The sequence below is a fragment of the Apiospora marii genome, assembly GCF_038362585.1.
Source record: "Apiospora marii strain CBS 49790 chromosome Unknown utg000009l_segment0_segment0, whole genome shotgun sequence".
In the NCBI taxonomy this organism is placed as follows: Eukaryota; Fungi; Ascomycota; class Sordariomycetes; order Amphisphaeriales; family Apiosporaceae; genus Apiospora; species Apiospora marii.
The window spans coordinates 1,413,902-1,437,967 of NW_027117381.1; the positions used below are offsets into that span (position 1 = coordinate 1,413,902).

The following is a 24,066-nucleotide window of genomic DNA, read 5'->3' on the forward strand; positions in this document are numbered from 1 at the left end:
ATGATCTGGTAAAGATGCGGTTTGCGCCCTTTTTACGACATTCCAGATGACTGTGTGTCCGTATAAAGGGATTAACCGCCAGTTGGGGATTCGAAATCAGTGGTGACAGCCACCTGCGCCTGTAGGAGGAGCAGATGAAATACAGACCCGACTGGTCCTGCGTCTGACGTCCACAACTAAAAGTGCACCTTATCGAGGCCGGGACTGCTGAGACATTGCCTTATATTGGTTTGGAAAAGATATCTTGTTTGTAAATCAACTAGGCAGCATATATATATCGTTTCTCGCGTGGTGCTAAAGGAACCTCCCTGCCGTATTCAGTGACTGGGCCAGTGCTTGGTTTGCCTCACAACAGCATCATGGTGAGTTCTAGTATATCTTATAGCTACAGCATTGGAACAGGTTTTGAGGACACTGATGTAAATAGATTTGGTCCTAGCATGGTGTTGGTGGACAATGGTACATGTTATCCAGATGAACCTAGGAGAGTTTGCACCTGTTCCCTAGCATGAGCCCACCACATCGGCGACCCTTTCCCACTGGCATGTTGGCGCTCTAGATCCTAATACGGAATGCGAGAGACACACATATATGAAAGAGAGAAACAACTTGACGTTCATTCACTACTATATGACCCGATGTGAGATGTTTTCGGTTGGATGTCCATAGCCGTCGGCTGGTTCTCACTCGCCAAACCATCAGCAGCTGTTCGGCGATGTCACAGCTACACGAGGATGCCCAACAGTGCCGGCCTAGCTAAGATAAGTCGAATCGACTGCCAAGTCACCATCGTCAAACCGTCAACCGTGGCAGAGTGGTCAAACTTGCAATACTAGCTGCAACTCAACCGGGCAGGTAAGGTCTTTCTTCTGCTTTTCCATCTTCACAGGTACACTGTTCAATTCCACCAAACCGCATGATGATTCCAAGCAGACATGTGAACATATGATGAAATAAATCAAGTCAAGAAAGATCTGATTCACCAGCTCTATCTCCAAATCACTCACCATCTATTCCTGCAAAAAACTGACACACATCACTTAGGTTTTTTTTAAGACCAAAGTACACTCTTGAACGATTTATTTGCTTCAGCAGTGTGGTACTTTTGTATAGTCTTTCACATATTCAAGAGGCGATGATTCTTCAAAACAGAATTTAAGCTGGGTACTGACTGACCTGGAAGACATCCATAACATTCATGTGGAACTTTCACGGTGTTCAAAATTTGCAACAACGCATATGAAAGTAGAAGAAACATCCCTACTGTAAATGAGTCTTACCGTCAACAGGAATTCTTTGTATCATTCCCACATGCACTTCCGGGGCCTCCTCCGAAATATAGCAGAATGAGCCCCGGTGCACGTGCCGCCTCCGAGAAAGGGACGGCCTACACCCACCTTATCGCCGGCAGACAGGCAGGTGGGGTCGCTAAAAGTCCTCTCCACTAAATTTTCTTTGGATGGCCGCTGCGCAAGCCTCCAAAATAATTTACTTGCTGAGCAGACATACATGATCCAGCCATGCATGTAAAAGTCCCTTAGAAAACGCAGAAAACCCACGCCTTGCCTTGCGTTCCCTCCCTTTCAATTGAGAGCCCGCCACACTCTCGCCAAATTCAATATTTACCTACTGTTTTTATTGGTATATTAAATCGTTTGGTAAACCATGCCTTCCGCCACGAAGCGCAACAAGATCGACGCCCACGCCCTCCTGACCTCGCAAGGATGGCGGGGCAAGGGCCACTCGCTGCATCCGACCAACGACGCGACGGGCCTGAAGCACCACATCCTGATCAAGCGTGAGGGCACCGACGGCGCGGGCCTGGGCCTTAAGAAGGACCACAAGGTCGAGGCGTGGTGGATGAACGCCTTCGACCAGGCGCTCAAGGGCATCGACACCACCTCGGGCACCATGAAGCGCAGCGCCGGCGGCGGCAACCTCGACCTCGACAAGATCGTCTCCAAGGGCGTCTACAAGTACAGCGGCCGCAACGGGCTGTACCAGAGCTTCGTCAAGGGCGGGCTGCTGGCCGGCACCGTGGACAAGAACCTCGTCTCGACCGGGCTGCTCACGCCGCCAGAGAGCGGAGTGTCGACCCCGGCGGCTACTACCGAAGAAGGGAGCGGCAGCGGCAAGGAAGAAACTAAAGAAGAGCGCCGGGCCAGGAGGGAAGCGAAGAGACTCGAGAAGGCGAAGAAAGCCGCACGACGCGAGAAAGAAGCGAAGAGAGCTGCGAAAGCCGCCAAAAAGGCAGAAAAGAAGAAGGCCAAGGAAATATTAAAAGCCGGAGAGACAAAAGAGGAAAGAAAAGCAAGGCGAAACGCGAGGAGGGCACGGAAGGAGGAGAAGAGGCGGTTACGGTCCTCGACAGGCTGAGCCAACTCCCCTTTACTACTACGAGAATAATCATTATACCCACATGCTCGACGAGGAAAAACGAAATGGCCTGTCCGACCACAGTGCTGGCTTGCAGAACATGTCTGCGGACTCTAGACTGGATTGAGGTCAAACGCCTTCGCGGGCCTTGTTCGTTTGAATTACGTCTGCTTGGGTATCTTGCCTGGCTTGTTGGAGAGCAACCAGGGCCGCCTATCCCAGAAATCGTCTTTGATGACATCCAGATGCTCGACTACTATCCTGGCCTTCGCTCGGCGCTTCTTGTCCTTCTCAGCCTGAGTCTTGCTTTGGCTCAATGGCTCTGCCAGGTCATCAACCGTGTCCCCGATTTTGTCAGATCCTGGCTCCACGAGTTCGTACTAGCAACTATTAGCAGCGAACCTCACCACAAGGCGAAAAGGGTAGCTTACGTCTCGGAATACAACGCTGCCCTTCTTGAAAATCTCAGGCTCGTTGTTATAGTTCATGTGAAACTTGGAGAACAATATCTCGTTCTTGTCTTTGGAGAGGGTACCCTGAGGACAGTTAGCAACGATCTGCTTTGCTGGAACCGGCGGGATTTCTTACCTTGAGGAGCTCCTCTGCCTCCGTCGCGCCCATCCGTCCCTGCTGTATCAGCGTCCAAAACGTGGTATTGTAGAGGTTGTTGATGTGGCCTAGGGATGTTAGCAGTGGACTGGTCCATCGGGCTGGGCAGTGGTTGGCTCACAGTCGACTTGGCGCCAACTCATATAGTCGCGCATGTTCTGGACGCTGGGATAGCATACTGCGCGCCCGTCAAAGCTCGGCAGAGGCGGCGCCAGCGGCATGTCGGGAAAGTATGTCGACCAGAGGTAGACATAGTATGCAGAGAAGGTCGATACCACGGTGGAAACCAATTTACTATTTTCCAAATGAGTCTTCATCCAGTCAAAAGGGCTATGCCAACTCACCTCTCTCTTCTGTCGTATAGGGTGCAAGTCTTGTGAAATACGAAGCTGGGGGTGTTGATCAGTTAAGATGCTCTCTCTCAAGGAGTGGGAATAGTACCTGTACTCGTCGCTCACTCCATAACTAACGATAATGTCGGAGATCTCGGTCATGACAGCCTTGGCTGCTGCGTTCATGAGATCGAGAGCTCTTCTATCATTGGGCTTCTCGAAGCCATACTTGGCACATAGTCTATTCTAGTCAGTACAAACCGCTAGAAAATCAAACATAGAAAAAGGAAAATGCATACTTCGTGAAACCCTTTCCATCTATTCTCACCACTATCCACGTGTTGGGGAGCAACGGGTCTGGCCGCTCGAAGTCCTTGACGTACTCGAATCTGGAACGGGTGGGTGTTAGTCACAACGGCTTTGCCAAGAATCGCACTGATATATTTTCTTCAGATTGGTTCTCACTTTGAATTTGCCATGTTGAGGGTTAGTTTCGGAAAAGACCCGAGTTTTATTGCTATTACATGAGACTTCAAGAAAGGGGAGACCGGCTTCTGATCTTGTCAAGGGTGTCTCCCTGGTTGCGCATGCAAGATATCGAGTGACTCAATCTGCCGAAGTCTTGGATTGGTTTTGATACTGCAACTCTTTTTGGCGGGGTGGGCGTGGGAAGGTGGTGTTTAGCGGGGGTTCGGCTGCAGTAGCCCAGCAGATCTCTCCCCTGTCGAAAACGAACTGATCCCTGGAAACGGCCCTGTAGCCTTGCATCATTCCGCTGCTGTCAATCTAACAAGCGCGAGGCTGCATCTGCTGGAAAGTTTCCCGAGATTACGAACTCAATCGCATTCTGAAAACTTGGCGATCGACCCCCTTCGTCGCAAACTTTCTTTCTTGTTTCTTCCAGTGTCCTCGCCCTTCGTTAATATGAGCTACTGAACGCCGTCGCAAACCGCTCGATCGATCCAGCATTCCCGCTGCCCCATCCTGAGTCGGTCTCTTAGCTGTAACACCATAGCAGCCGCCACTGCGCATACTGCCAGCCAAGATGAATCTCCTTTTATCCGACGACTATCTGCTCCAGGACTACCCCGAAAACATCACCAACACCATCCGGTCGGGCCACACGACATGTCTTCGCTTCAACCGCCGGGGCGACTACCTGGCGTCGGGCCGTGTCGACGGTACCGTGGTGGTCTGGGATATCGAGACCATGGGCGTCGCGCGCAAGCTTCGGGGCCATAGGTCGGCCGTCACGTCGCTGAGCTGGAGCCGCTGCGGTCGTTACTTGCTGAGCGCGTGCCAGGGCTGGCGCGCCGTGCTGTGGGACATGGCCGATGGGACGCGGTACCGCGAGGTGCGGTTCCGCGCCCCGGTCTATACCGCCGAGCTGAACCCCTGGAATCATCACCAGTTTGTCGCATCCATATTCGAGCAGGCCCCGTGCCTGGTAGACGTCACCGAGCCGATCGACGTTAAGCACATTTTACCCTCTGCGATGAAGCGAGCAAATACCGACGCCGACGCGGCTACGAAGGAGAAACAAGCGAAGGAAGACGCCAAGCAGCAGACCACGGCGTCAATATACACGATCACTGGAGAACACATCTTGGCGGGCACGAACAAGGGAAAACTGAACATCATAGACGTCAACACCCACGAGATCATCTGGTCTGAGAAGATATGCAGTTCCGTTGTTACGACACTCAAGTTGACAGGATCTGGTCGCGATTTGCTCGTTAACTCCCAAGATCGCATCATCCGAACATTCAACGTTCCCAATCTTTCGGCCGAAGATCTCGATCCCGACACCATCCAAGTCCCCTTAGAGCATAAGTTTCAGGATGTGGTAAACAGGTTATCATGGAATCACGTCACATTTAGCGCAACAGGCGAGTATGTTGCCGCGTCTACATATAACAATCATGAGCTGTACATATGGGAGCGCGGCCATGGTAGTTTGGTGAGAATGCTGGAGGGGCCGAAAGAAGAACAGGGCGTCATCGAATGGCATCCCAATCGCGCCCTCCTCGCAGCATGCGGCATGGAGACTGGGCGCATTTACATATGGTCCGTGACGAGTCCGCAGAAATGGTCGGCTCTGGCCCCCGATTTCTCGGAGGTGGAGGAGAACGTCGAGTACATTGAGCGTGAGGACGAGTTCGATATCCACCCACAAGAGGAGATCACCAAGCGCAGGCTGGATGCCGAAGACGAGGATATCGATGTGTTGACGCTGGATCCCCAAAGCAAGGGCTACGACGACGATATGGACGGTACGGCGTTCCGGATACCGGTCCTGTTCAACCTGGGCGAGAGCGACAGCGAGGAGGAATTCGTGGCGGTTTCTACTGGCACGGTGCGACGGCGGAGTCTGGGTGAAGGTGGGGAAGGCGTGGCTGCCCAGACGGAGGAGAAGGCGGCAGCCGGTGGCAAGAGACCCACGGCCGGGAAGACAGCCAGAGGCAGAAAAAGGTAATGGATGTACTCAACGCGAAAAAAGCACCACGAGAGCGGTGTAGCATGGATGCCAGTAGAAACGGGCAATGCTTGGCGCGTCCATGGCGCCCATTGAAAAGGGGTGCATAGAAACGAAGGCATGAATAAGTTCATCAGCTGTAGAAAGCTCCACTGCCCAATGGATCTTTTGCTTGCTGTTTTCGACCATCCAAACAATGCTAGTGAGATAGCTAGCTACAGCTTCTAGTACAGTGTGACTTACCTGTCATTGAATCTTGCGTAAGGGTAAGTAGATAAGCTTTGGATACCTCGAGCACGGTAAGCACCATAAATCAGTTGTTGCAGGATCGTCATCTCCAGCCGAACCGAACCGCAGCGCTGGAATCTGTCAACTGCTGCAGCTGGGCGTTTTAAGGTTGCAGAGACAATAGAGTAGGAAATAAACAATAGCTCCGTGGTATGATAGGAATGTAGTAGAAAGTAAAAAGATTTGGGGGACGACTGGAGGAATGGTGAGCGGTGATTGGTGAGTAGCAGAAAGAGGTGGGCTTGAGTCATCGGCAAAGGCCAAAGGTAGCGAGGCCCCACTCCTCTGCATTTGGCTTAGCGGCCGACTGTGCTGGCCTCGCCTCGCACCTTTTCCAGCCTGCTTGCTTGCCTACCTTACCTCTTTGCTGGCCGCCGCCTTCAGAAAATCTGAACCGTGCCATTCTTTCACCAAACACACACAACGTCGACCACCTCTTCCATCAACACGCGCGTCGGATATCGCGTTCCCCCATCGCCAGCGATTTTCCGACATCGTGAAATTACCGAGAATTATTAATTTTACCGACTCTTCGCCTGGCGACACGGTCTGCGCGCGCCCTGGATTGCTGAAGGGGTCGTGTGCGTGAGAGAGAGAGGGAGAGAGGCGAATTGGCCACCAACGGCCTGTTGGATCTGGCGCCGCCCATTTGATTTGGCATTGCTTTCTCATCTAGGAACAACTCGTCAACTTCCGTCGACAATTCTCAGCGACTTCCCTTCACCGTCGCAATCGGGCGACTTTTTGCTATATACACACAGACACGCTGCTTCGCGCTGACCTGTCTTCGCCGCTCTTTCCCTTTGGCGACCGAAGTCACGAATCCACGAAACAAAGGCAACCCCCCAATCTTCTCTTTCGATTTTTTCGCGAGCCGACCTTTCGACTTCTTGCCTACCGCAGATCTCGTCAAAGCTTAATTTTTTTTATCGCGACCTATCTCCGTTGGGTTCGCGCCTTCAACTATTTACACCTGTCGGCAACCTCGCATTTTGTCGACCGTGGCACATCTAATCAGCAATCATGGCGAATCTTCACTTTGCGCATTCCGATGCGCCTCTCAAGACGGTGGAGGAGATTCAGTTCGGTCTCCTCTCACCCGAAGAGATCAAGAACATGAGTGTCGCTCACATCCTCTACCCTGAGACCATGGACGAGACGCGAACCAGACCGCGCACGGGAGGTCTCAACGATCCCCGCCTCGGCTCTGTTGACCGTCAGTTCAAGTGCTCGACATGTCAGCAGAACATGTCCGAATGCCCTGGTCACTTTGGCCACATCGAACTGGCTAAGCCTGTCTTCCACCCCGGTTTCATAAAAAAGATCAAGAAGATTCTCGAGTCCGTGTGTCATAACTGCAGTAAAGTCTTGGAAGACAGAGTTAGTATACCCTGAATACCGCCTGCATCTGCGGCTTGATAGGATTTGTTGATGCTAACACGCTTGACCTAGAGCAACGAGGAGTTCAGAGCTGCTGTCTCTACACGAGACAAGAAAGCCCGCTTTCAGAAGGTGTGGAACGTCTGCAAGGCCAAGAAGATCTGCATGAACGAATTGCCGAAGGAAGAAGACGGATCTTTTGACCCCAGTGCTAAGACCGCTGCCCCCAGCGTCGGTCATGGCGGCTGTGGCAATGATCAACCCAACGTTCGCCAGACTGCTCTTCAGCTCTGGGCCACCTCTGAAACCAAGAACGAGGATGGCGTTAAGACCAAGGATAAGCGCCTGATCACCCCGGAAATGGCCCTGAACATTTTGAAGCGCATTACAGACGACGACTTGCGGGACATGGGTCTTAACACCGATTATGCCCGCCCCGAGTGGATGATCATCACTGTTCTCCCCGTCCCTCCTCCTCCTGTTCGTCCCAGTATCTCCATGGACGGTACTGGTCAGGGTATGCGCAACGAAGATGATTTGACCTACAAGCTGGGTGATGTTATCCGCGCGAACGGCAATGTGCGCCAAGCCATCCAGGAAGGCTCGCCCGCCCATATCGCTGCCGAGTTTGAACAGCTGCTTCAGTACCACGTTGCAACCCTTATGGATAACGACATCGCTGGGCAGCCTCAGGCTCTGCAAAAGAGTGGTCGACCAGTTAAATCTGTTCGTGCCCGTCTCAAGGGAAAAGAAGGTCGTCTTCGTGGAAACTTGATGGGTAAGCGTGTCGATTTCTCGGCTCGTACCGTCATCACGGGTGACGCAAACATCTCTCTGGACGAGGTCGGTGTTCCCCGGAGTATTGCTCGGGTCTTGACGTATCCCGAGACCGTTACACCATACAACATCCACAAGCTCCATGAGCTTGTGCAACGAGGCCCGAATGAGCACCCTGGTGCGAAGTACGTGATCCGTGCAGATGGTACTCGAATTGATTTGCGGCATCATCGGCGCGCTGGAGCCATCACTCTCGAATATGGCTGGAAGGTCGAGAGGCATCTTCAGGATGGTGATTTTATTATCTTCAACCGTCAGCCCTCTCTTCACAAGGAATCCATGATGGGTCATCGCGTCAGGGTTATGCCTTACTCCACTTTCCGACTGAACTTGTCTGTCACATCACCATACAACGCTGATTTCGATGGTGATGAAATGAACCTTCACGTGCCCCAAACGGAAGAGACTCGTGCTGAGATCAAGGAGCTCTGCATGGTTCCCCTCAACATCGTCTCCCCGCAGCGTAACGGTCCCCTGATGGGTATTGTGCAGGATACGTTGGCTGGTGTCTACAAGATGTGCCGTCGCGATGTCTTCATCACCAAAGCCGAGGTGATGAACATCATGCTCTGGGTGCCCAACTGGGATGGTGTTATCCCTGAGCCCGCCATCTACAAGCCCCGACCCAGGTGGACGGGTAAGCAGATTGCAAGCATGGTCATTCCCAAGGAGATCAGTCTGTTCACCAAGCCTCCGTCGGGAGACAAGTGGAACCCTGCCGTGGATGAAGGTGTTTTGATCCAATCCGGTCAGCTTCTCTTTGGTCTTTTGACCAAGAAGAACGTTGGTGCTGCGTCAGGCGGTATCATCCATCTGGCTTACAACGAGCTTGGCCCTGCTGGCGCGATGGCTTTTCTTAATGGGTGCCAACGCGTCATCAACTACTGGCTCTTGCACAACGGTTTCAGTATCGGTATTGGTGACACAATTCCCGATAAGCCGACTATTGAGAAGGTCCAAGTCCACATTGACGATCAGAAGTCCATTGTGGCGCAGCTTACTGCCGAGGCAACAGCCAATACGCTGGAGGCGTCGCCTGGTATGAGTATCCGAGAGACATTCGAAAGCAAGGTCTCCGCGGCCCTTAACGCTGCCCGTGATAAGGCTGGTACGACGACACAGAAGAACTTGAAGGAATGCAACAACGCAGCTATCATGTCCAACTCTGGTTCCAAGGGCTCGTCCATCAACATTTCGCAAATGTCTGCTTTGGTTGGACAGCAAATTGTCGAGGGTAAACGTATTCCCTTCGGCTTTAAGTACCGAACGCTGCCGCATTTCACCAAGGACGATTACTCGCCAGAGGCCCGTGGTTTCGTCGAGAACTCGTACCTGCGCGGTCTTACGCCGTCTGAGTTCTACTTCCACGCTATGGCTGGTCGTGAAGGTCTGATTGATACTGCAGTCAAGACAGCCGAGACCGGTTACATCCAGCGTCGTCTGGTCAAGGCATTGGAAGATGTCAGCGCCCGATATGATGGTACTGTGCGTAACTCCTTGGGAGATATTATCCAGTTCATTTACGGTGAAGATGGTCTTGATGCCATGATTGTTGAAAAGCAAACCATGGATCACTGGGTCGTCCGCGATAAGGACTTTGAGTCCCGCTATCGCCTGGATGTCATGGAGGAAGGACGGATCACCGCCCTGGACAGCCTTACACAGGGCGGGCAGATTGCTGGTGATGCCCAAAGCCAGGCCTACCTCGACATGGAATACGAGGCGATCCTCAAGGACCGTGAGCTGCTTCGCCGCCTGAAGATGGGAGGAGAAAAGCTGGATTCCTCCTTCCAGCTTCCTCTCAACGTTGGACGTATCATCGAATCGACCATGAAGACCTTCAACGTCGATGACTCGAAGCGCAGCGATCTGACGCCTGAAGATGTCATTCCGCAAGTGAAGGATTTCCTTGACCGCATGGTGGTTGTCCGAGGTAGCGATCCTATCTCGAAGGAAGCCGATGAGAACTCAACGCTTCTCTTCAAGGCTCTTCTGCGAGCCCGTCTGTCCTTCAAGCGCGTGGCTATTGACCAGCGTCTGAACAAGATTGCTTTCGGTCACGTCATGGGTGAACTTGAAAGCCGCTGGTCTCGCGCCATGGTTAACCCTGGTGAAATGGTTGGTGTCTTGGCTGCCCAGTCCATTGGTGAGCCTGCTACCCAGATGACGCTGAACACCTTCCATTTCACTGGTATCTCGTCTAAGAACGTCACCCTTGGTGTTCCGCGTCTCAAGGAAATTCTCAACGTCGCTAGCAACATCAAGACACCCTCTATGATGGTGTTCCTGGATGGCGATAACCCAACCAAGGAGAGGGCCAAGGCACTGCGTAACGTTGTCGAGCATACTCACCTCCGCTCCGTTACCGACGCAGTTGAGGTTCACTATGATCCCGACATCCAGTCTACTGTAATCCCCGAAGATGAAGACATGGTCGAGTCTTACTTCTTGATTCCTGACGAAGCCCATGAGAACATCGATAGGCAGTCGCGCTGGCTTCTTCGATTCGTCCTGGACCGCCAAAAGATGCTGGACAAAAACTTGACTGTCGACGATGTTGCCCGACGCCTTAAGGAGGAGTACGCAAGCGATCTTGCTGTCATCTGGAGCGATGACAACGCCGAGAACCAGGTCATTCGTGTGCGCCCGTTCAAGAACGACGATGACAAGGACGAAGATGGCTCCAAGGTGGTCGAGGATGATGTCATGCTGAAGCGTCTGGGCGATCACTTGCTGGAGAGTCTGACCCTCCGCGGTGTCAAGGGCATTGAGAAGGCTTTCATGACCGAGGGACAGAGGCTAGCCATTACTGCGGATGGCGCCTTGTCTCAGGATAAGGGGACACCGGGCTGCAAGGAATGGTTCCTCGATACCCAAGGTACAGCCCTTCGCGAGGTCTTGGCTTGCGATGGTGTCGACTGCAAGCGTACATCTACCAACGACCTGTGGCAGACTGTCGAGGTCTTCGGTATCGAGGCTGCGCGAATTGCATTGCTTAATGAATTGCGACGAGTGCTTGCCTTCGATGGTTCGTATGTCAACGAGCGCCATCTTGCCCTCTTGGTTGATGTCATGACGTACAGAGGTAGCATTGCGGCTGTCACGCGTCACGGTATCAACCGAGCCGACACTGGTGCCCTGATGAGGTGTTCGTTCGAGGAAACGGTCGAGATTCTCCTGGAAGCTGCTGCTACCGGTGAGCTTGATGACTGCCGTGGTATCTCTGAGAACGTCATGCTGGGTCAGCTTGCACCTATGGGTACAGGCCATTTCCACGTCTTCTTGGACCAGTCCATGCTTGACACGGTCATCTCGGACAACTCCAAGATGGGTCTTATGCAAGGAATGACCATGAAGGGCAGCCAAGATGGTGGTGCCGCCACGCCCTATGACACCGGATCACCATTGAACGTCGACTATGGCAGTGGAGCCTTCAGCCCGCCTGACATGGCCATGGGTGCCTTCTCTCCCATCGTCGAACAGGGCTCTGCCTCACCTGGTGGATTTGCTACGGCCTACGGCAGTGGTTTTGGAAGCGCCAGCCCCTACAGCGCCCGCAGCCCTGGAGCTACCAGCCCGTTCGGCGGTACTTCGCCTACGTCGCCTTTCAGCTCGTACGGCGGCAGCTACTCGCCTACCTCTCCGGGTGCTGGCTACTCGCCTACATCGCCTATGATGAGCGGCAACCGTTATGCCTCTTCGCCACAGTTCAGCCCGTCGTCCCCCTCGTTTTCCCCGACGTCTCCGGGTTTCAAGGGTACCAGTCCTTCGAGCCCCAACTACAGCCCGACGTCGCCCAACTACTCTCCGACATCACCCTCGTCTCCGCGACACTACTCACCGACGTCGCCGGCGCACTCCCCTACTTCGCCGACGTACTCGCCGACGAGTCCCAACTACAGTCCCACGTCGCCCAACCTTCACGGCGGTGGTGCCACCTCGCCATCCTACAGCCCGGTGTCACCCAACTACTCTCCCACCTCGCCGGCTGCCTACTCTCCCACGAGCCCCAACTTCAGCCGTGGTGGTGCTCAGCAGTCCCCTACGAGTCCTCAGTACTCGCCTACCTCCCCCCAGTACTCTCCTAAGACTCCTGGGCCGGGCGGTGCTACTAGCCCTAAATTGTGAGTTCTTGCTTGGGTTGTCACCATCCTTCAGGCGACATGCGCTAACCTTTTTACAGTTCTCCTACATCTCCTAAGGGCGATTGATAATACTATGGAGATATGTACCCTCATGGTTCACTGCATTTGGACCCGTATAATACAGCACATAACTGGCGTTTTTGGTGGTTCTCGTGCTTTTGACTTGTTCTTCAGGGTTGCATTTTCCTAGCGGTTTTGTGATTTGGCTTCCTCAAAAAAGATGGAAGGCCTGCCTTCAGCATAGAAGAGTGTGAGAGACGAAAAAGAGGGGAGACGAATTCACAATTTTGTTTTGGTTTTATCTTTTTTTCCCCGATGCAACGAGTCCACCAAGAAGCAAGAATGAGGGATGGGAAATTTTATTAAAGAAAGAAAAAGCGCAAAAAATAGTTTTGTGTGATTTTTTGTACACTACATTCATCGATGGGGGAGAGGACGGACGATTTGAGAAGACAAAACATACGTTCTTCCGTTTTCCTTCTCCTTCTCCCCATCTGTGAATTCCTTAGAAAAAGAATGATGCCCCCAGCAGGCTGGATATAGGAGAGATGATCGACGTTTATTTAAGAGAGGCCGGCTTCCCGGCGGACCCGGGCAAGCAAAGCAAAGCAAAACCTTCCTCGCTTCGCAATATGAAATGGATGGCATGGCGAAGTGGGAGAAGGGCTGGCGGCTGGCGGGGCAGGTGCAGAATACAGATTGCATTCTTCAAGAAAATGATGGCGAAAGTTGTGGACGTGTATGTGTGTGTGAGGTGCTTCTCCGTCCTTTACGTGCTTTGCTTACATACTGGTCACGGTGCGAAGCTGTATCTTCGGATACCCGTGTTCTTTGGTCTCGGGCACATGAAAACGATGGTATGGCATGGCACGATGGAGATTAGCATATGATTTGCACATCCTCTCTGCATTTACTACTACATCCGATTTCCTTAGTTTCCTGTTATGTCGTCGGCTGTCTTGCCTCCCCATTGCCTAAGAAGAAACGAAGCAACTAGGTTACACTGCACAACTGTTCTCAAGATAGACAAATTGGACTTAATGGGATTTCCAATATTTCTGCCCTGCGCTGAGAATGTAAAAGTGAAGTGATTCAAACAAGCACGGGTACACCACTACTCCTACAGATTTCCCTGGTGTTGGGCGATGTCCACGTTTGCGTGCTGTCTTCGTGATGTCTTCTTCCTTGGCTATAGCCGCTAAGAACCTGTGTCTCGACCTTTTGACTTACGGATTCCTTCTTACCCAACGCATGCACTAGTATCATGTTGAAGTCGATGTATTGTATCCTCTTCTTTTCACATCTAGTTGAAATTCCACTAACAGGGAGGGTAATGGTAGGTAGGTAAAGAGGAGTGTGTTCTTATTCGCGAAACGAGTTATCAAAGCTACTATTACCGCTAACCTACAGGAACACGGTCAAGTAAAAATAATCGCATTACGATATGTGAAATCTTTGGTGAAAGCAATACATAACATACACTTGTTCTGCTTCCTTCCACGTAGGTAGATAAACTCAAGCTGGGGGAAGGTAAAGGGAAACCCTCCAGGTTCTGGTGCCCATCTGCTACATCGTGAGCCACACATGAGGATTGCAGACGATTTCTGCCTCCTGTCATCTGCTACTGTCTGATCACGTTGGCATGTCATGGGTCTATAGGTGTAGGAGAGGTAGTATCGCTGGCAGATCCCTCACCAAAGGGGGCAAAAAGATCAGTCGCTTACTATATGTACTCAGAGATGAGCCAAAACCAATACATACGACCATATCCTGCTGAATACTAGGGATCCCGTCCGCTCTCCCATATATAAGCAGCAGAGAGCCGAATTAGTACTAGGGTCGGTGACGACCTGGGAATCCTCGGTGTTGTATGTTTTGATTTTTGTTCCGTCCGGGGCCGAACGAAGGCACTGCGTCCCCTCCATGCCGGGAACACACAATGTGTTGATGAAGGTGGTTATGCTACTAAGTTAACAAGACCATAGGTAAGTTGAACGAGGGACCTGACGAGAATATCGCAGTCTCCCTTGAGCATAAGATTTTTACCATGCAGTATTAGCAACTACACTGGACTCGTCGGCGCAGGTAACACTATTAGACAAGGGGACGACCGACTGGGTATTGCCGATTCTTACCTTGCAACCTTGCTCCCTTCAACAGTCAATGGACATGGTCTTACAACTAGCAAGGTCACTGGTGGGCTTTGGCCTACAACAACCCACTCTCCTGTCCGACCCCGGAGCAGCTCCGCGCTTTGGGAAGAGCCAAAATTGGACTGAGCCGGCTTTCTAAGGACTCGGGGAGCCAGAGGTGACCAGCTGAAGCTCGTGATACCGCTAGATTTCCATTGACTGACCAGACACGCTAACTTTAGCAGCCATCATCCGATCGTCAAAGTCAGGAGACGTGATAGGCATGGACCCTGGGAAGCAGAGAAAAAGAAAAAGGAAGGTGGGAGGGCACCCTGGATACTGAAGCAAGCAAGTATGGTATGCCTGTCGAGTATTCAGGCGTCTTTGCCAGCGTAGGGGGCGAAAGAACGCAAAGCGACCACTCACCATGACGCTCGTTATCGACGTCACTCGCCGTCATGTCATGGTCATGTAGTGTAGTTTCTACCCCTAACACTTGTCGGTCAGTGGCGGTGTACTCGACAGATCCACGGACGCAGAAAGTACCAACAGCGTCAGATGCTGGCAATGCGGCCGGCTCAATTTTGATAAATTGGTTGTATACCGAAGCCTACAGTAGAGAGACGATCTGAAAGGCTGACAGCTGGGGCCTGCATGAAAAAGTACCGGCTTGATCCCAAAGTGAACGGCCCAACAAGGGCGTCGGGATGACATGGGGGCGTTGGGTTAGAGAACAGGTAAGTACCGTTTCCGTTGTGTGACGACCCCAGGTTGATTGCATGTCAGGAATCCCTGTGTGTCAGGGAGTAAGCGAATAAAAGAAGAGCCCCTGGAAGGAAATTTCTTCTTCTTTTTCTTCGTCGCCGTTGGTCCCCAGCTGATCTCGGCGTTGAGAACCGAAGCCACGACCAGCCATGGCGTCCCACGCTGATTTACTTACCAACTAGCTTGGAAATGTAGCAATACCCACCAGAGTGCAGTCTCGTGTTTGATTCTTCGTGCCGATTATTCTTGGCTTGGGAAGCGGGATACCCGCTTGTCGTTCCCTTTAACGGCTCCCGTTTGTACCCCCTCAGGGCCGACTTGTGATAGTACCTCCCGTATCTCTCAGTACATCTGTTGGTCCTCTTAGCTTCTGGATATTCGATTTTATCACAGTAGTGTCGTCTAGACCGCCATATTGGTGTTTGTTTGCATGCAACTCTACGCTTAGCTATCTCGATTGGGTCGTCAACTAGGAGTTTCAGTTCACTTTGGCATGGGCCCCAGACATTGCCCCAGACACCTCAAGCAGAGAGCAAGGGACTCGGTAGCGATCCTACAACCAGTAGACCATAGACTACTTGGATTATTGTGTACCGTTTGTGTCTGGATTCTGCTACTTGTGGTCATCTCGTTTGGATAGTATTTTCCCCTCTCGAATGGAAACCGGCCTGGATTTCGGTGTGCTGTGTCAGGACGAAAGGGGTGGTGACAACATCGCTGCCGAAAGATCAGATGCCACACCGCTCAAGTATGATGTTATAACTCACTTCTTACGCTGCTAATTACCGTAAGCGAAAGATGAAGGCGGGTGATGTGCCGTTGAGGAAGTCAGCAACGGCGTGGCCCGCCCGCGCGGCACAGTATCCAAGTGCATGATGGCCTATTATCGCCACAGACACGAGTTTGCTTCTGTCTCTAAGATCCTTTTCCTTCCATAGTAAGCCTTCCGTGGACGATAGCCGTTGGAGGTAGGAGACTCGAGATCGTGATCCAAGGCGGAGTCGCTCGGCACAGACTGGCCCTGGATTGGTTGGCACCGTAGACTGAACGAGTCTTCTCTAGCAAGCCTCGAGTTCGGTGGGCACCACCACTGTTCCGTTGGTCCATGAGACCGTGATCCGGCAAATCACTTGCATACATCTGTGAGGGGGGATGGGTGAAGGGGGGCCATGGCAGTCATCCGGAAACGGCCAAATCAGCACACCCACTGTTATCTGAACAGATTGTTCTGGTACATAGCAGTACACGTCACCTCATCCGGAAGATGTGGTTCGTAAGTCGAGGAATACTACGGATGCCGTGGTGCTTCTTCCAAGTTGGCCTTGACCGGCTGGCCATTGATCTTCGGCATGGTGCATGCTGTCATTCGCTGACCATGGGGTGGTTTTCTCGAGACGAACCAACAAAGTTGAATGCTGGCATCCCCGCCGGAGGACCTTTGTGTAAACTGCAAGCCTTGCCCTTTCCAGCAAACCAGACCCGAGATGGAGTCGGACAGTGAACAGGGCACCTTGGTCTTTGGCAAACGACACAAGTGACCACTATCACATTTGTGTGCTAGAGAGCTCCTATAGCTAGGGCTCTCTGCCTCTCGTTCTCAACAGTTCTACGGCAACCCAGAAACGCCACCGTGAAGACATTCGTAGGTTTACTGACAACTGGAGCCAGTGAAGACGCAATGGCGTTCCTCTTAGGCCCGATTGGATACTGGGGACTGTCATAAAACGCCTTGGTCCTCGTGGCTGTTTCTCCTAGGCAGCTTACCGAACTCACTTAGTGGTCTACAAGCAGGATCGACCTCGCCAGGGCATACTATCCTCATAGTCTCATCATTGGACAATACGAGTGAGAGGACTGCACGGATTCCGCTGCCCTTATACCGATGTAGGCTCGCTGAGTCCGCTAAGGAGAAGCACCGAGCACGGCCCACCAATACCACAAACCTGGTCCGGTGATCGTCGCACCATGGTCTATCGCTGTAGGAGACGAGAGGGACACCAGGTGGTTGAGGGTGCCCTCGTCATCTGTATCTGACTGGTAAGTATACTCGGCGGTGGACGTCATGTGGCATTCCTGGGATCTTGACGCCGCCGAAACAAAGTATTCCTTGATGTGGTTCATCGGTGCACCGTGAAGTATTAAGACGCTTTGCCGTAACAGTGCCGTAGGATAAAAGCACTGGTGAACCACGCCTGTAGCTAGTGGACGTAGAGATGCGGTGGAATCAACCGAGAGTCGGGATTTTAGAGGATGTTGTAGAGATTGACGCCTATAAGGAATCGCCTGATCTCCGGCTTCCACAGCCAATGAGGATAGCCGACTTACTCTTGCTGTTGGTCTGCTCGCAAGGCTGCGGGGATTCGTCCTCCCCAGACTCAACTGACACTGCGGTCGGGAGGTAATGAGAGCGTGGCCAAAGAAGCGCGTAGCGCCTGCGGTGTCAAAGGTGAACGCGTGGTCTGACCGGACCAAACGACAAGGAAGCTAGAGATTAGCAAGTACCAACGTACGTGCTGTAGATCGATCTCAATACGTTGAGCATGGATCAGTTCTCAACAGCGGTGATTTCCACGGCGAGCATGCCCCATAGGCACAAGGACAGGGTCAATTCAAGCCAAATGAGCATTGACTAGGCAAGGTCATGTAGGGGGACAGGGAACAGGGGTGCTTCTTAGCGCGCGACGGGTACCTAGCCGTGTCCACGAACGACTCAATCGGATTGAGTAGTTTGACAGGGAGAAGGGAGATGAGTCGGCGAGCATGGACGAGGATGATCCTAGCTTAGCCTTGTAGATAGGCGGCCGATATTCCTCTGTAAGCTAGGTGTCAGGAGCGGATCTCAGTGAGACGTTGATATCGAGTTTCGCCGTCTTGTTCGAGACAAGTGATCCGAGCCGAACCAGTCAATACGACAACGGTGGGATTGACATCTGCTTTAGGCCTGATCTGGCAGCCATGAATGGCAATCAAGTCGTCGCCGAGGGACACATGCTACGTTTTTTGAGATCAAGGGTCACTTAAGTCCGAGTGGGCCGCCTTGGAACCACCACCACCACCACCACGCGGGTCTGATGACAGCGTCAATATTCCTTGCGACTATCGGATACTGATAGCTTCGCAACTTGGTTGGGTAGATGGTGAGATTCATCATGCATGCATACGTGTTGGCGTGTGGCTTGAGAACGAGCATTGGCCGATCACGGTGGAAAGTATGCTGGCCTGGACTGACGGGATTGGGCCACCCAAGTTGCGAAGAAAGATGAGATGAACAGATGACATATGACTAGTGCAGCAAGAGGAAACAGATGACAGCCGCCGAGCCGCGGCAAAGTGCAACCAACGACACACAGGGTGGATTATTGAGATGGACCTTGACCTCCTGAGGGGCCATCTTTTTGGGCGAGGAATCGCCCTGGGCAAAGCAAGTGGCGTCTGGTTGGCATCTTGGAATGGCATTAGCGGAGGAGGACGCATTGGAATACGAGTTAAGCCAATGGTCGTTAAGTGGGTAGGCACCTACCCAGGGAGCCAGGCTACGTTTTCCTCGCGTCGTTCTTTCCATTCCCCTCTCTCCCTCCTTCGCGCTTTCTGGTTCTTCATCTTGGACGCAATAAATGGTACCTACCTGACTTACGGAGTATTGAGTGTGCAGTCGGGGACTCGGGAGAGCAGGAAGAAGGCGCGCTAGCACGGGGAGCTTCCGTGCCCACATTCGCGCAGCCAGGAACTTGCCTGTGCTCGATTTTGGCACGCAAGCAGCAAGGGGGAAGCTGCGGGTAACGCTTAGGCCACTGCTTTAGTCCTTAGCGCATTTATACTATACGCCTATACCCAAAGACTTATGCAGTGGAGTTTGATTAGCTTCGAGCTTGATGCGACTTCACCTGATTGTCATGCACCGCTCACCTCGCCTCGGAGTTTCATCTGATCGATACTTGCTTGGTCGATCACGCATATGGACCAGTCGCTACCATGGGTGCGAGCGCATACCACTTGACCGTGCCGTCGTCTCCTGCGTCTGTCTTGCCCCTTGCTAGTCCCGGTATAGGATAGGGCCGCGTCTATGGGCGCATATTTGTTGGACGGCCACGCCGCGTTGGCTGGTTTTCACGATATAACGCACTAGGCGTCTGTTGCTGTCTCGAGTCGTAATTGGTGGCATATCCCCTAAGCGCCGGTGGTTCCTGCAACTAGAAGGAGCGCCAATCACATGGCAGGGGAACGGGGCGCCTAGGTGGCATATGGTGCGTTGCGACGGTTGGGCTGTTGACGCCTGGCGCATTTGCCATGGGCAATGCAATGGAAGATAATCTATGTCGTATCCTGATGGAAGCATTGTCGACGGGGCCCATCCGGCAACGGGGGATCCAAGTGTGGAGATGCCAGGGGCACTGTCAAAATTCATGTGGGGTGGGTTCGATGTGGAGTTCGATTCGCAGGCATCTTCTACTTACCTACATACTACTAGGGACGGTACCTGCTGCGTACATGGTTCAAATCTGTCGTCGAGTATGCCGCGGGACATCGGACTGTCCATGACACAACCCACCTGGACAGAACCATGGGAGCAGCCAGTTCCCAACCACCATGTCCGCTGGCAGTTACATACAAGTAGACGTTATAGAAGCAGGCGGTCCTCCACTCCAGCAGGCAGGTTGGACCCAGGCTGACGTATCTTGATCTCACAACATTGGTGTTGATGGAAGGTGTTCGCGACCAGACTGCGCATATGCGTGCCTGACTAGGCACGACCAAGCATGATCGGTAATTTCTTGGCCTATTCTTGACCTGCATCCTGTGGATGCACGCGTTGTAGCCGTCATGCGGGTCGTGATCGAGAAGCCTCTTCTTTTCCAGCCAGACCATCATGGCGGTGACTATCCAGTTACACTGCATACCACTCGCTTGCCAGATCGTCTGATGACTGCTTTCTTTCGTTCTTTCGTCTACCGGCCTATGTCCCGTTCGTCATGGATGCCCGATGCTGTAGCAAGCGATGGTGACTCAACCAGCCAATGGGCCAGTGCAAGTCCCTCCTGGTAAGATATTATAGTTGAGAAAGGGAGAAAAAGACCGAGCGAGCAAGAGGTCAGCTGTCCTATTTCGACAAAAGTCCGAACGTAAGGGGCCTCCTTGGTTGCGACAAGGAATGTCCAGTTTGCTCTGAGTTCTACGAGAGGCGATGAAGTGAAGTCGTAATATACAAGCGGCCGCCGAAACAGGCCAACTCGCTGCGTCAATCGCGTGTATTCCCGCAAATCACGTCTCGGAAACTGGTTGTTGTACAGGAGGTCAACGATATGCGGCCTTCGGTCTGGCCAATGGATTGGGTCCCTTGCCAAAGGCTCCGAAATAGCAAATACGCCTTGCGGGCCCGCCGCAATTGGCCTTGGTGGGGGCCGTTTCTACTACCTAGCCCTTAGAACCTGGTCGTCATTTAGCGCAAATTATGTAGGTAGTGTGACCATTGCAGGCCGAACCGTGGGCCATGGCGGGACAAGGCACAGCACGTTATTTCTGTGCATCTAGGCAGCCAGTCGAGGCCTGATGCGCTCTCTGTGTGGGCAAATACTAGAGTGAACTCCGCACGAGCAATTAAACCATGACCTTGGGTTGGGAAGTTGCAATCGATGTAAGTGTAGGTAGGTTTGTTGTGCGCCCGCTTGCGTCATCAACTATCATCTTTCCCTGGCTTCGTCTATCAATCCCCCGAAAGCATCAAGATGAGAAAGAACCGAATATGCAGGATAGCAGCCATGCATACTTCCTTGATTGCATGTTTGCCACCAGGGAAGAGATTGACTAACATACTGTGCCCGAGTAAACTCATTGACCATCACATGACCCGGTATGCATGCGCACCATATGCATGGCCATTGGTGCATAGAGGTTTCCCGCATGAAACGGCCTTCCCTTGAACCTAACTAGGACGTCAATTCCACAACCTCCATACCAAGCTAGACATGACCAGCATACATGCCATTTGCTGACACCAAGCACCGTGGGGAGGCTGGCACCTGGCCATCGTAAAGATCTTGTCGCTTTGCTGTTTCTGCAATGTGGGATGACACCACACAGCTCCCCCCAATATCATCTTGGCACCGGCTGAGTGCATCTCACGCAAATAAGCCAATAATACCCTTTGTCGTTTAAATTTTTCAACCAGATGATAAGGGCAATCCTGTGGCGCCAGGCCACCACATCATAACGAAAAGGAGAAGATCCACGATCGAGAGTGAATTGTTGATAGAGCAACGCGTGCCTGCGATTCAAGACACCGCCGGTATAACAGAGTATGAAAAATCAATCCCCTCTAAGGAAACCAAGAACGAATTGTACAACAAGCAATTGTAACCAGATAAAAACACAATAAATAACCCAATATCCCGGAAAATCCATCATAACCCCCGTCCAAGCATTGATCATTCGCACATGTGGGCATGTGATGCCGTCACTTGTTCATCCAAAACTCCAACGAGAAGCCACTGTGTCTTCTGCCAACGGGATCGTTCTGCCATGGCGGCATTGAAAAGAAGTTGATAGGAAATGCATACGATTGCTCGCAATGATCTTGCATGGCTGATGTTGAAGGCGATCCTTTTATGTGTAAGATATCGTCAAGCACCGTTCCTGAGCACAAGACTAGTCAGCACGTTTGAGGCGAAAGTATGATTGATAGGGATTGCGTTACACTTCTTACACCGGTGTCTAGGGCAGGACCCGCCCTCCGAAGTGACTTTTCGCGTAGGGGCATGATACGCAGCTCCAGGTACTTTACTGGGAGCGCAAGGGGCGATGCCATTCTCTTTCTCGCAGCCACATCCTTCGAATTTGATGATATACAGGATACACATCTTGACTGTCAAGCTTTAGCATACCGATCCTTCAAAACCAGTGACGAATAGAACATGACCCAGTGAAGGCCAATGGAGGCTAAAGTAAACATACTTCTTGGTGTGATGGTGGACTTTTCTGAGGAAAACGGGATAAGCGATGGTTGATGGTGCTGGAGTTCTTGTTCTTTACCCGACAGTATTGCAAGTTTGACCAAATATTTGAGTAGTGTTTAGTAGAGGTTTGTGGTATGTGATCGATGATGGTTCACGAGGGTGATGATTCAGTCGAACTGGAGGAGGGGAGATGGACACTTTATATGCTCCCAGAGCTCGAGTTGGCTATAAGCAGATGGGAGCCCACCTGCTCCCTCTGATGCAATGAAAGGGTGTTGTTGCCTGAGATGATGTCAAATAACGGAACACAGTTGGCTTCGCATGGTACTGCTGTCTTTTTCTCCAAGATAAAATGGTAACGATGGCATCTGAATCAGGCAAGTGATGAGAAACGGGAACTTGGAGATCAGACCAGTCAGAAGCCGTGGACCACACCTTCTCTACCGGATGGTATTCTGGAGTCAAGGTACTTCATTGGGGAAAGAAACGAATCGACTTTCACCCGAGGGGTCCTCTGATATGCGGCCGAGGGGAGAGAAGTTGGGAAGAGGACGACATGACCTCGTCCAATCCAGAGCTATATCGTCGATAGAGATCACGGCCCGGAGCCAAGTTAGATAGAGGGGGCACGGGATGCTAGCTGTGAATCGATAGAACTAAGGCTAAAGAGGTGCTTGCTTGCCTTACAGTCTGCGGGAGACGCAGAAGACAAGATCCTGGCTCTTGGGCAGGGGGGCGGCGGAAGTGGGACCTTCTGGGATGGGGATGGTGAAGGGGAAACGCCTCTGAAAGGGCCGGATGGAGTGCAGGCACGGTACCTCACATACTTGGGTAGTACCTACAAAAAGAGAAAAAAAAGGTAAGTGCGGGCGTACCAGTGGAGGCTTCTTTGCACTCGACCTACTTAGATGGGGTAGACTCGTGTCCTGCAACGCCACCTCCAACGGGATAACACAATAAAATAAGGTCAAAGAAGACTTGAAAAAAAAGTTCAAGAATCAAAAATATACCCTACCTTTTCGCGTTCGGGGGAGCAATTCTTGTCAGTCGATTGCTCTGCCCAACGTGGATGTGCAGGGGTGTTATGTGCATGGTTCCTCCCCTGGGCCCACCTACATCACTTCCCCGGCTAAGGAAGGACCAGAAGCGAAGGCACTCCTTGGCATCACTCACCAGGCTCCATCGCTGTACCAGGATAACCCTGACTTTGGATACCCATGAACAAATCCGAACTGTTAGTCAGCCCGAATTTGGAAAGCCGTAAAAAAGAACTGGAGGGACAGAGAGGCAGAGAGACAGAACCTTAGAGGCGCGGAAAGCTGCGTCGGCGACAGAATACGACGGGTGTTACCTGTAGGTAGGCTAGGTGCGGGCTTGCTTGCTTCTACCACAGTAGAGCAAAACGGGATGCTGTGCAACAGCATGCCATGTGGGCATGACTGGATTGCCAGGTTGCGAGTACCTAGTAATGGGTATGTCGTTGTACTTTGATTATGGGTTTCGTGGACTTTGCTGCCAGCGACCAATGCAGCTCCATTGGCGAGATAGCCAAAAGGAGGCGAAGAATACGGTTGCCTCTTGGCCTTCCAGCCCTGCAATCGAAGCCAACCCGCATAAAGCGTTGGCTTTAGTCGCAGCCAGCCCGGGTAGTGGGGGCTCTGTATAGTTGGGATGGCCTGCTTTAATCAAGGGAAGGGAGGTTGATAGGATACACTCATGGCTGGTTACTAACACATGATTGCGCCTCTGCATTGGGTGGGCATCTGGGCCATTAGG

General features: G+C 52.2%; 4 protein-coding genes across 4 annotated transcripts; 3 read left to right on the forward strand and 1 right to left on the reverse strand.

Moving 5' to 3' along the window:
* Nucleotides 1-1,665: 1,665 nt before the first annotated feature.
* On the forward strand, nucleotides 1,666-2,376 carry PG985_011984 (uncharacterized protein; the record flags this gene model as incomplete). Its single annotated transcript, XM_066831751.1, has 1 exon — nucleotides 1,666-2,376. One exon carries the CDS (start codon nucleotides 1,666-1,668, stop codon nucleotides 2,374-2,376), a length of 711 nt encoding a protein of 236 aa, XP_066679801.1.
* Nucleotides 2,377-2,537: 161 nt separating this feature from the next.
* Nucleotides 2,538-3,751, reverse strand: PG985_011985 (tRNA(His) guanylyltransferase; the record flags this gene model as incomplete). Its single annotated transcript, XM_066831752.1, has 7 exons — nucleotides 2,538-2,756; nucleotides 2,808-2,912; nucleotides 2,965-3,053; nucleotides 3,107-3,279; nucleotides 3,330-3,374; nucleotides 3,427-3,563; nucleotides 3,617-3,751. Coding segments are annotated over 7 exons (903 nt in total), but the record flags the coding sequence as incomplete, so codon positions are not given.
* A 611-nt stretch (nucleotides 3,752-4,362) lies between these two features.
* Nucleotides 4,363-5,793, forward strand: PG985_011986 (uncharacterized protein; the record flags this gene model as incomplete). Its single annotated transcript, XM_066831753.1, has 1 exon — nucleotides 4,363-5,793. The coding sequence occupies one exon, from the start codon at nucleotides 4,363-4,365 to the stop codon at nucleotides 5,791-5,793; it is 1,431 nt and encodes a 476-aa protein (XP_066679803.1).
* A 1,311-nt stretch (nucleotides 5,794-7,104) lies between these two features.
* PG985_011987 (DNA-directed RNA polymerase II subunit RPB1) lies at nucleotides 7,105-12,509 on the forward strand (the record flags this gene model as incomplete). The annotated part of the gene is made up of 3 exons (XM_066831754.1): nucleotides 7,105-7,461; nucleotides 7,534-12,422; nucleotides 12,482-12,509. The coding sequence occupies 3 exons, from the start codon at nucleotides 7,105-7,107 to the stop codon at nucleotides 12,507-12,509; spliced, it is 5,274 nt and encodes a 1,757-aa protein (XP_066679804.1).
* Nucleotides 12,510-24,066: the final 11,557 nt, after the last annotated feature.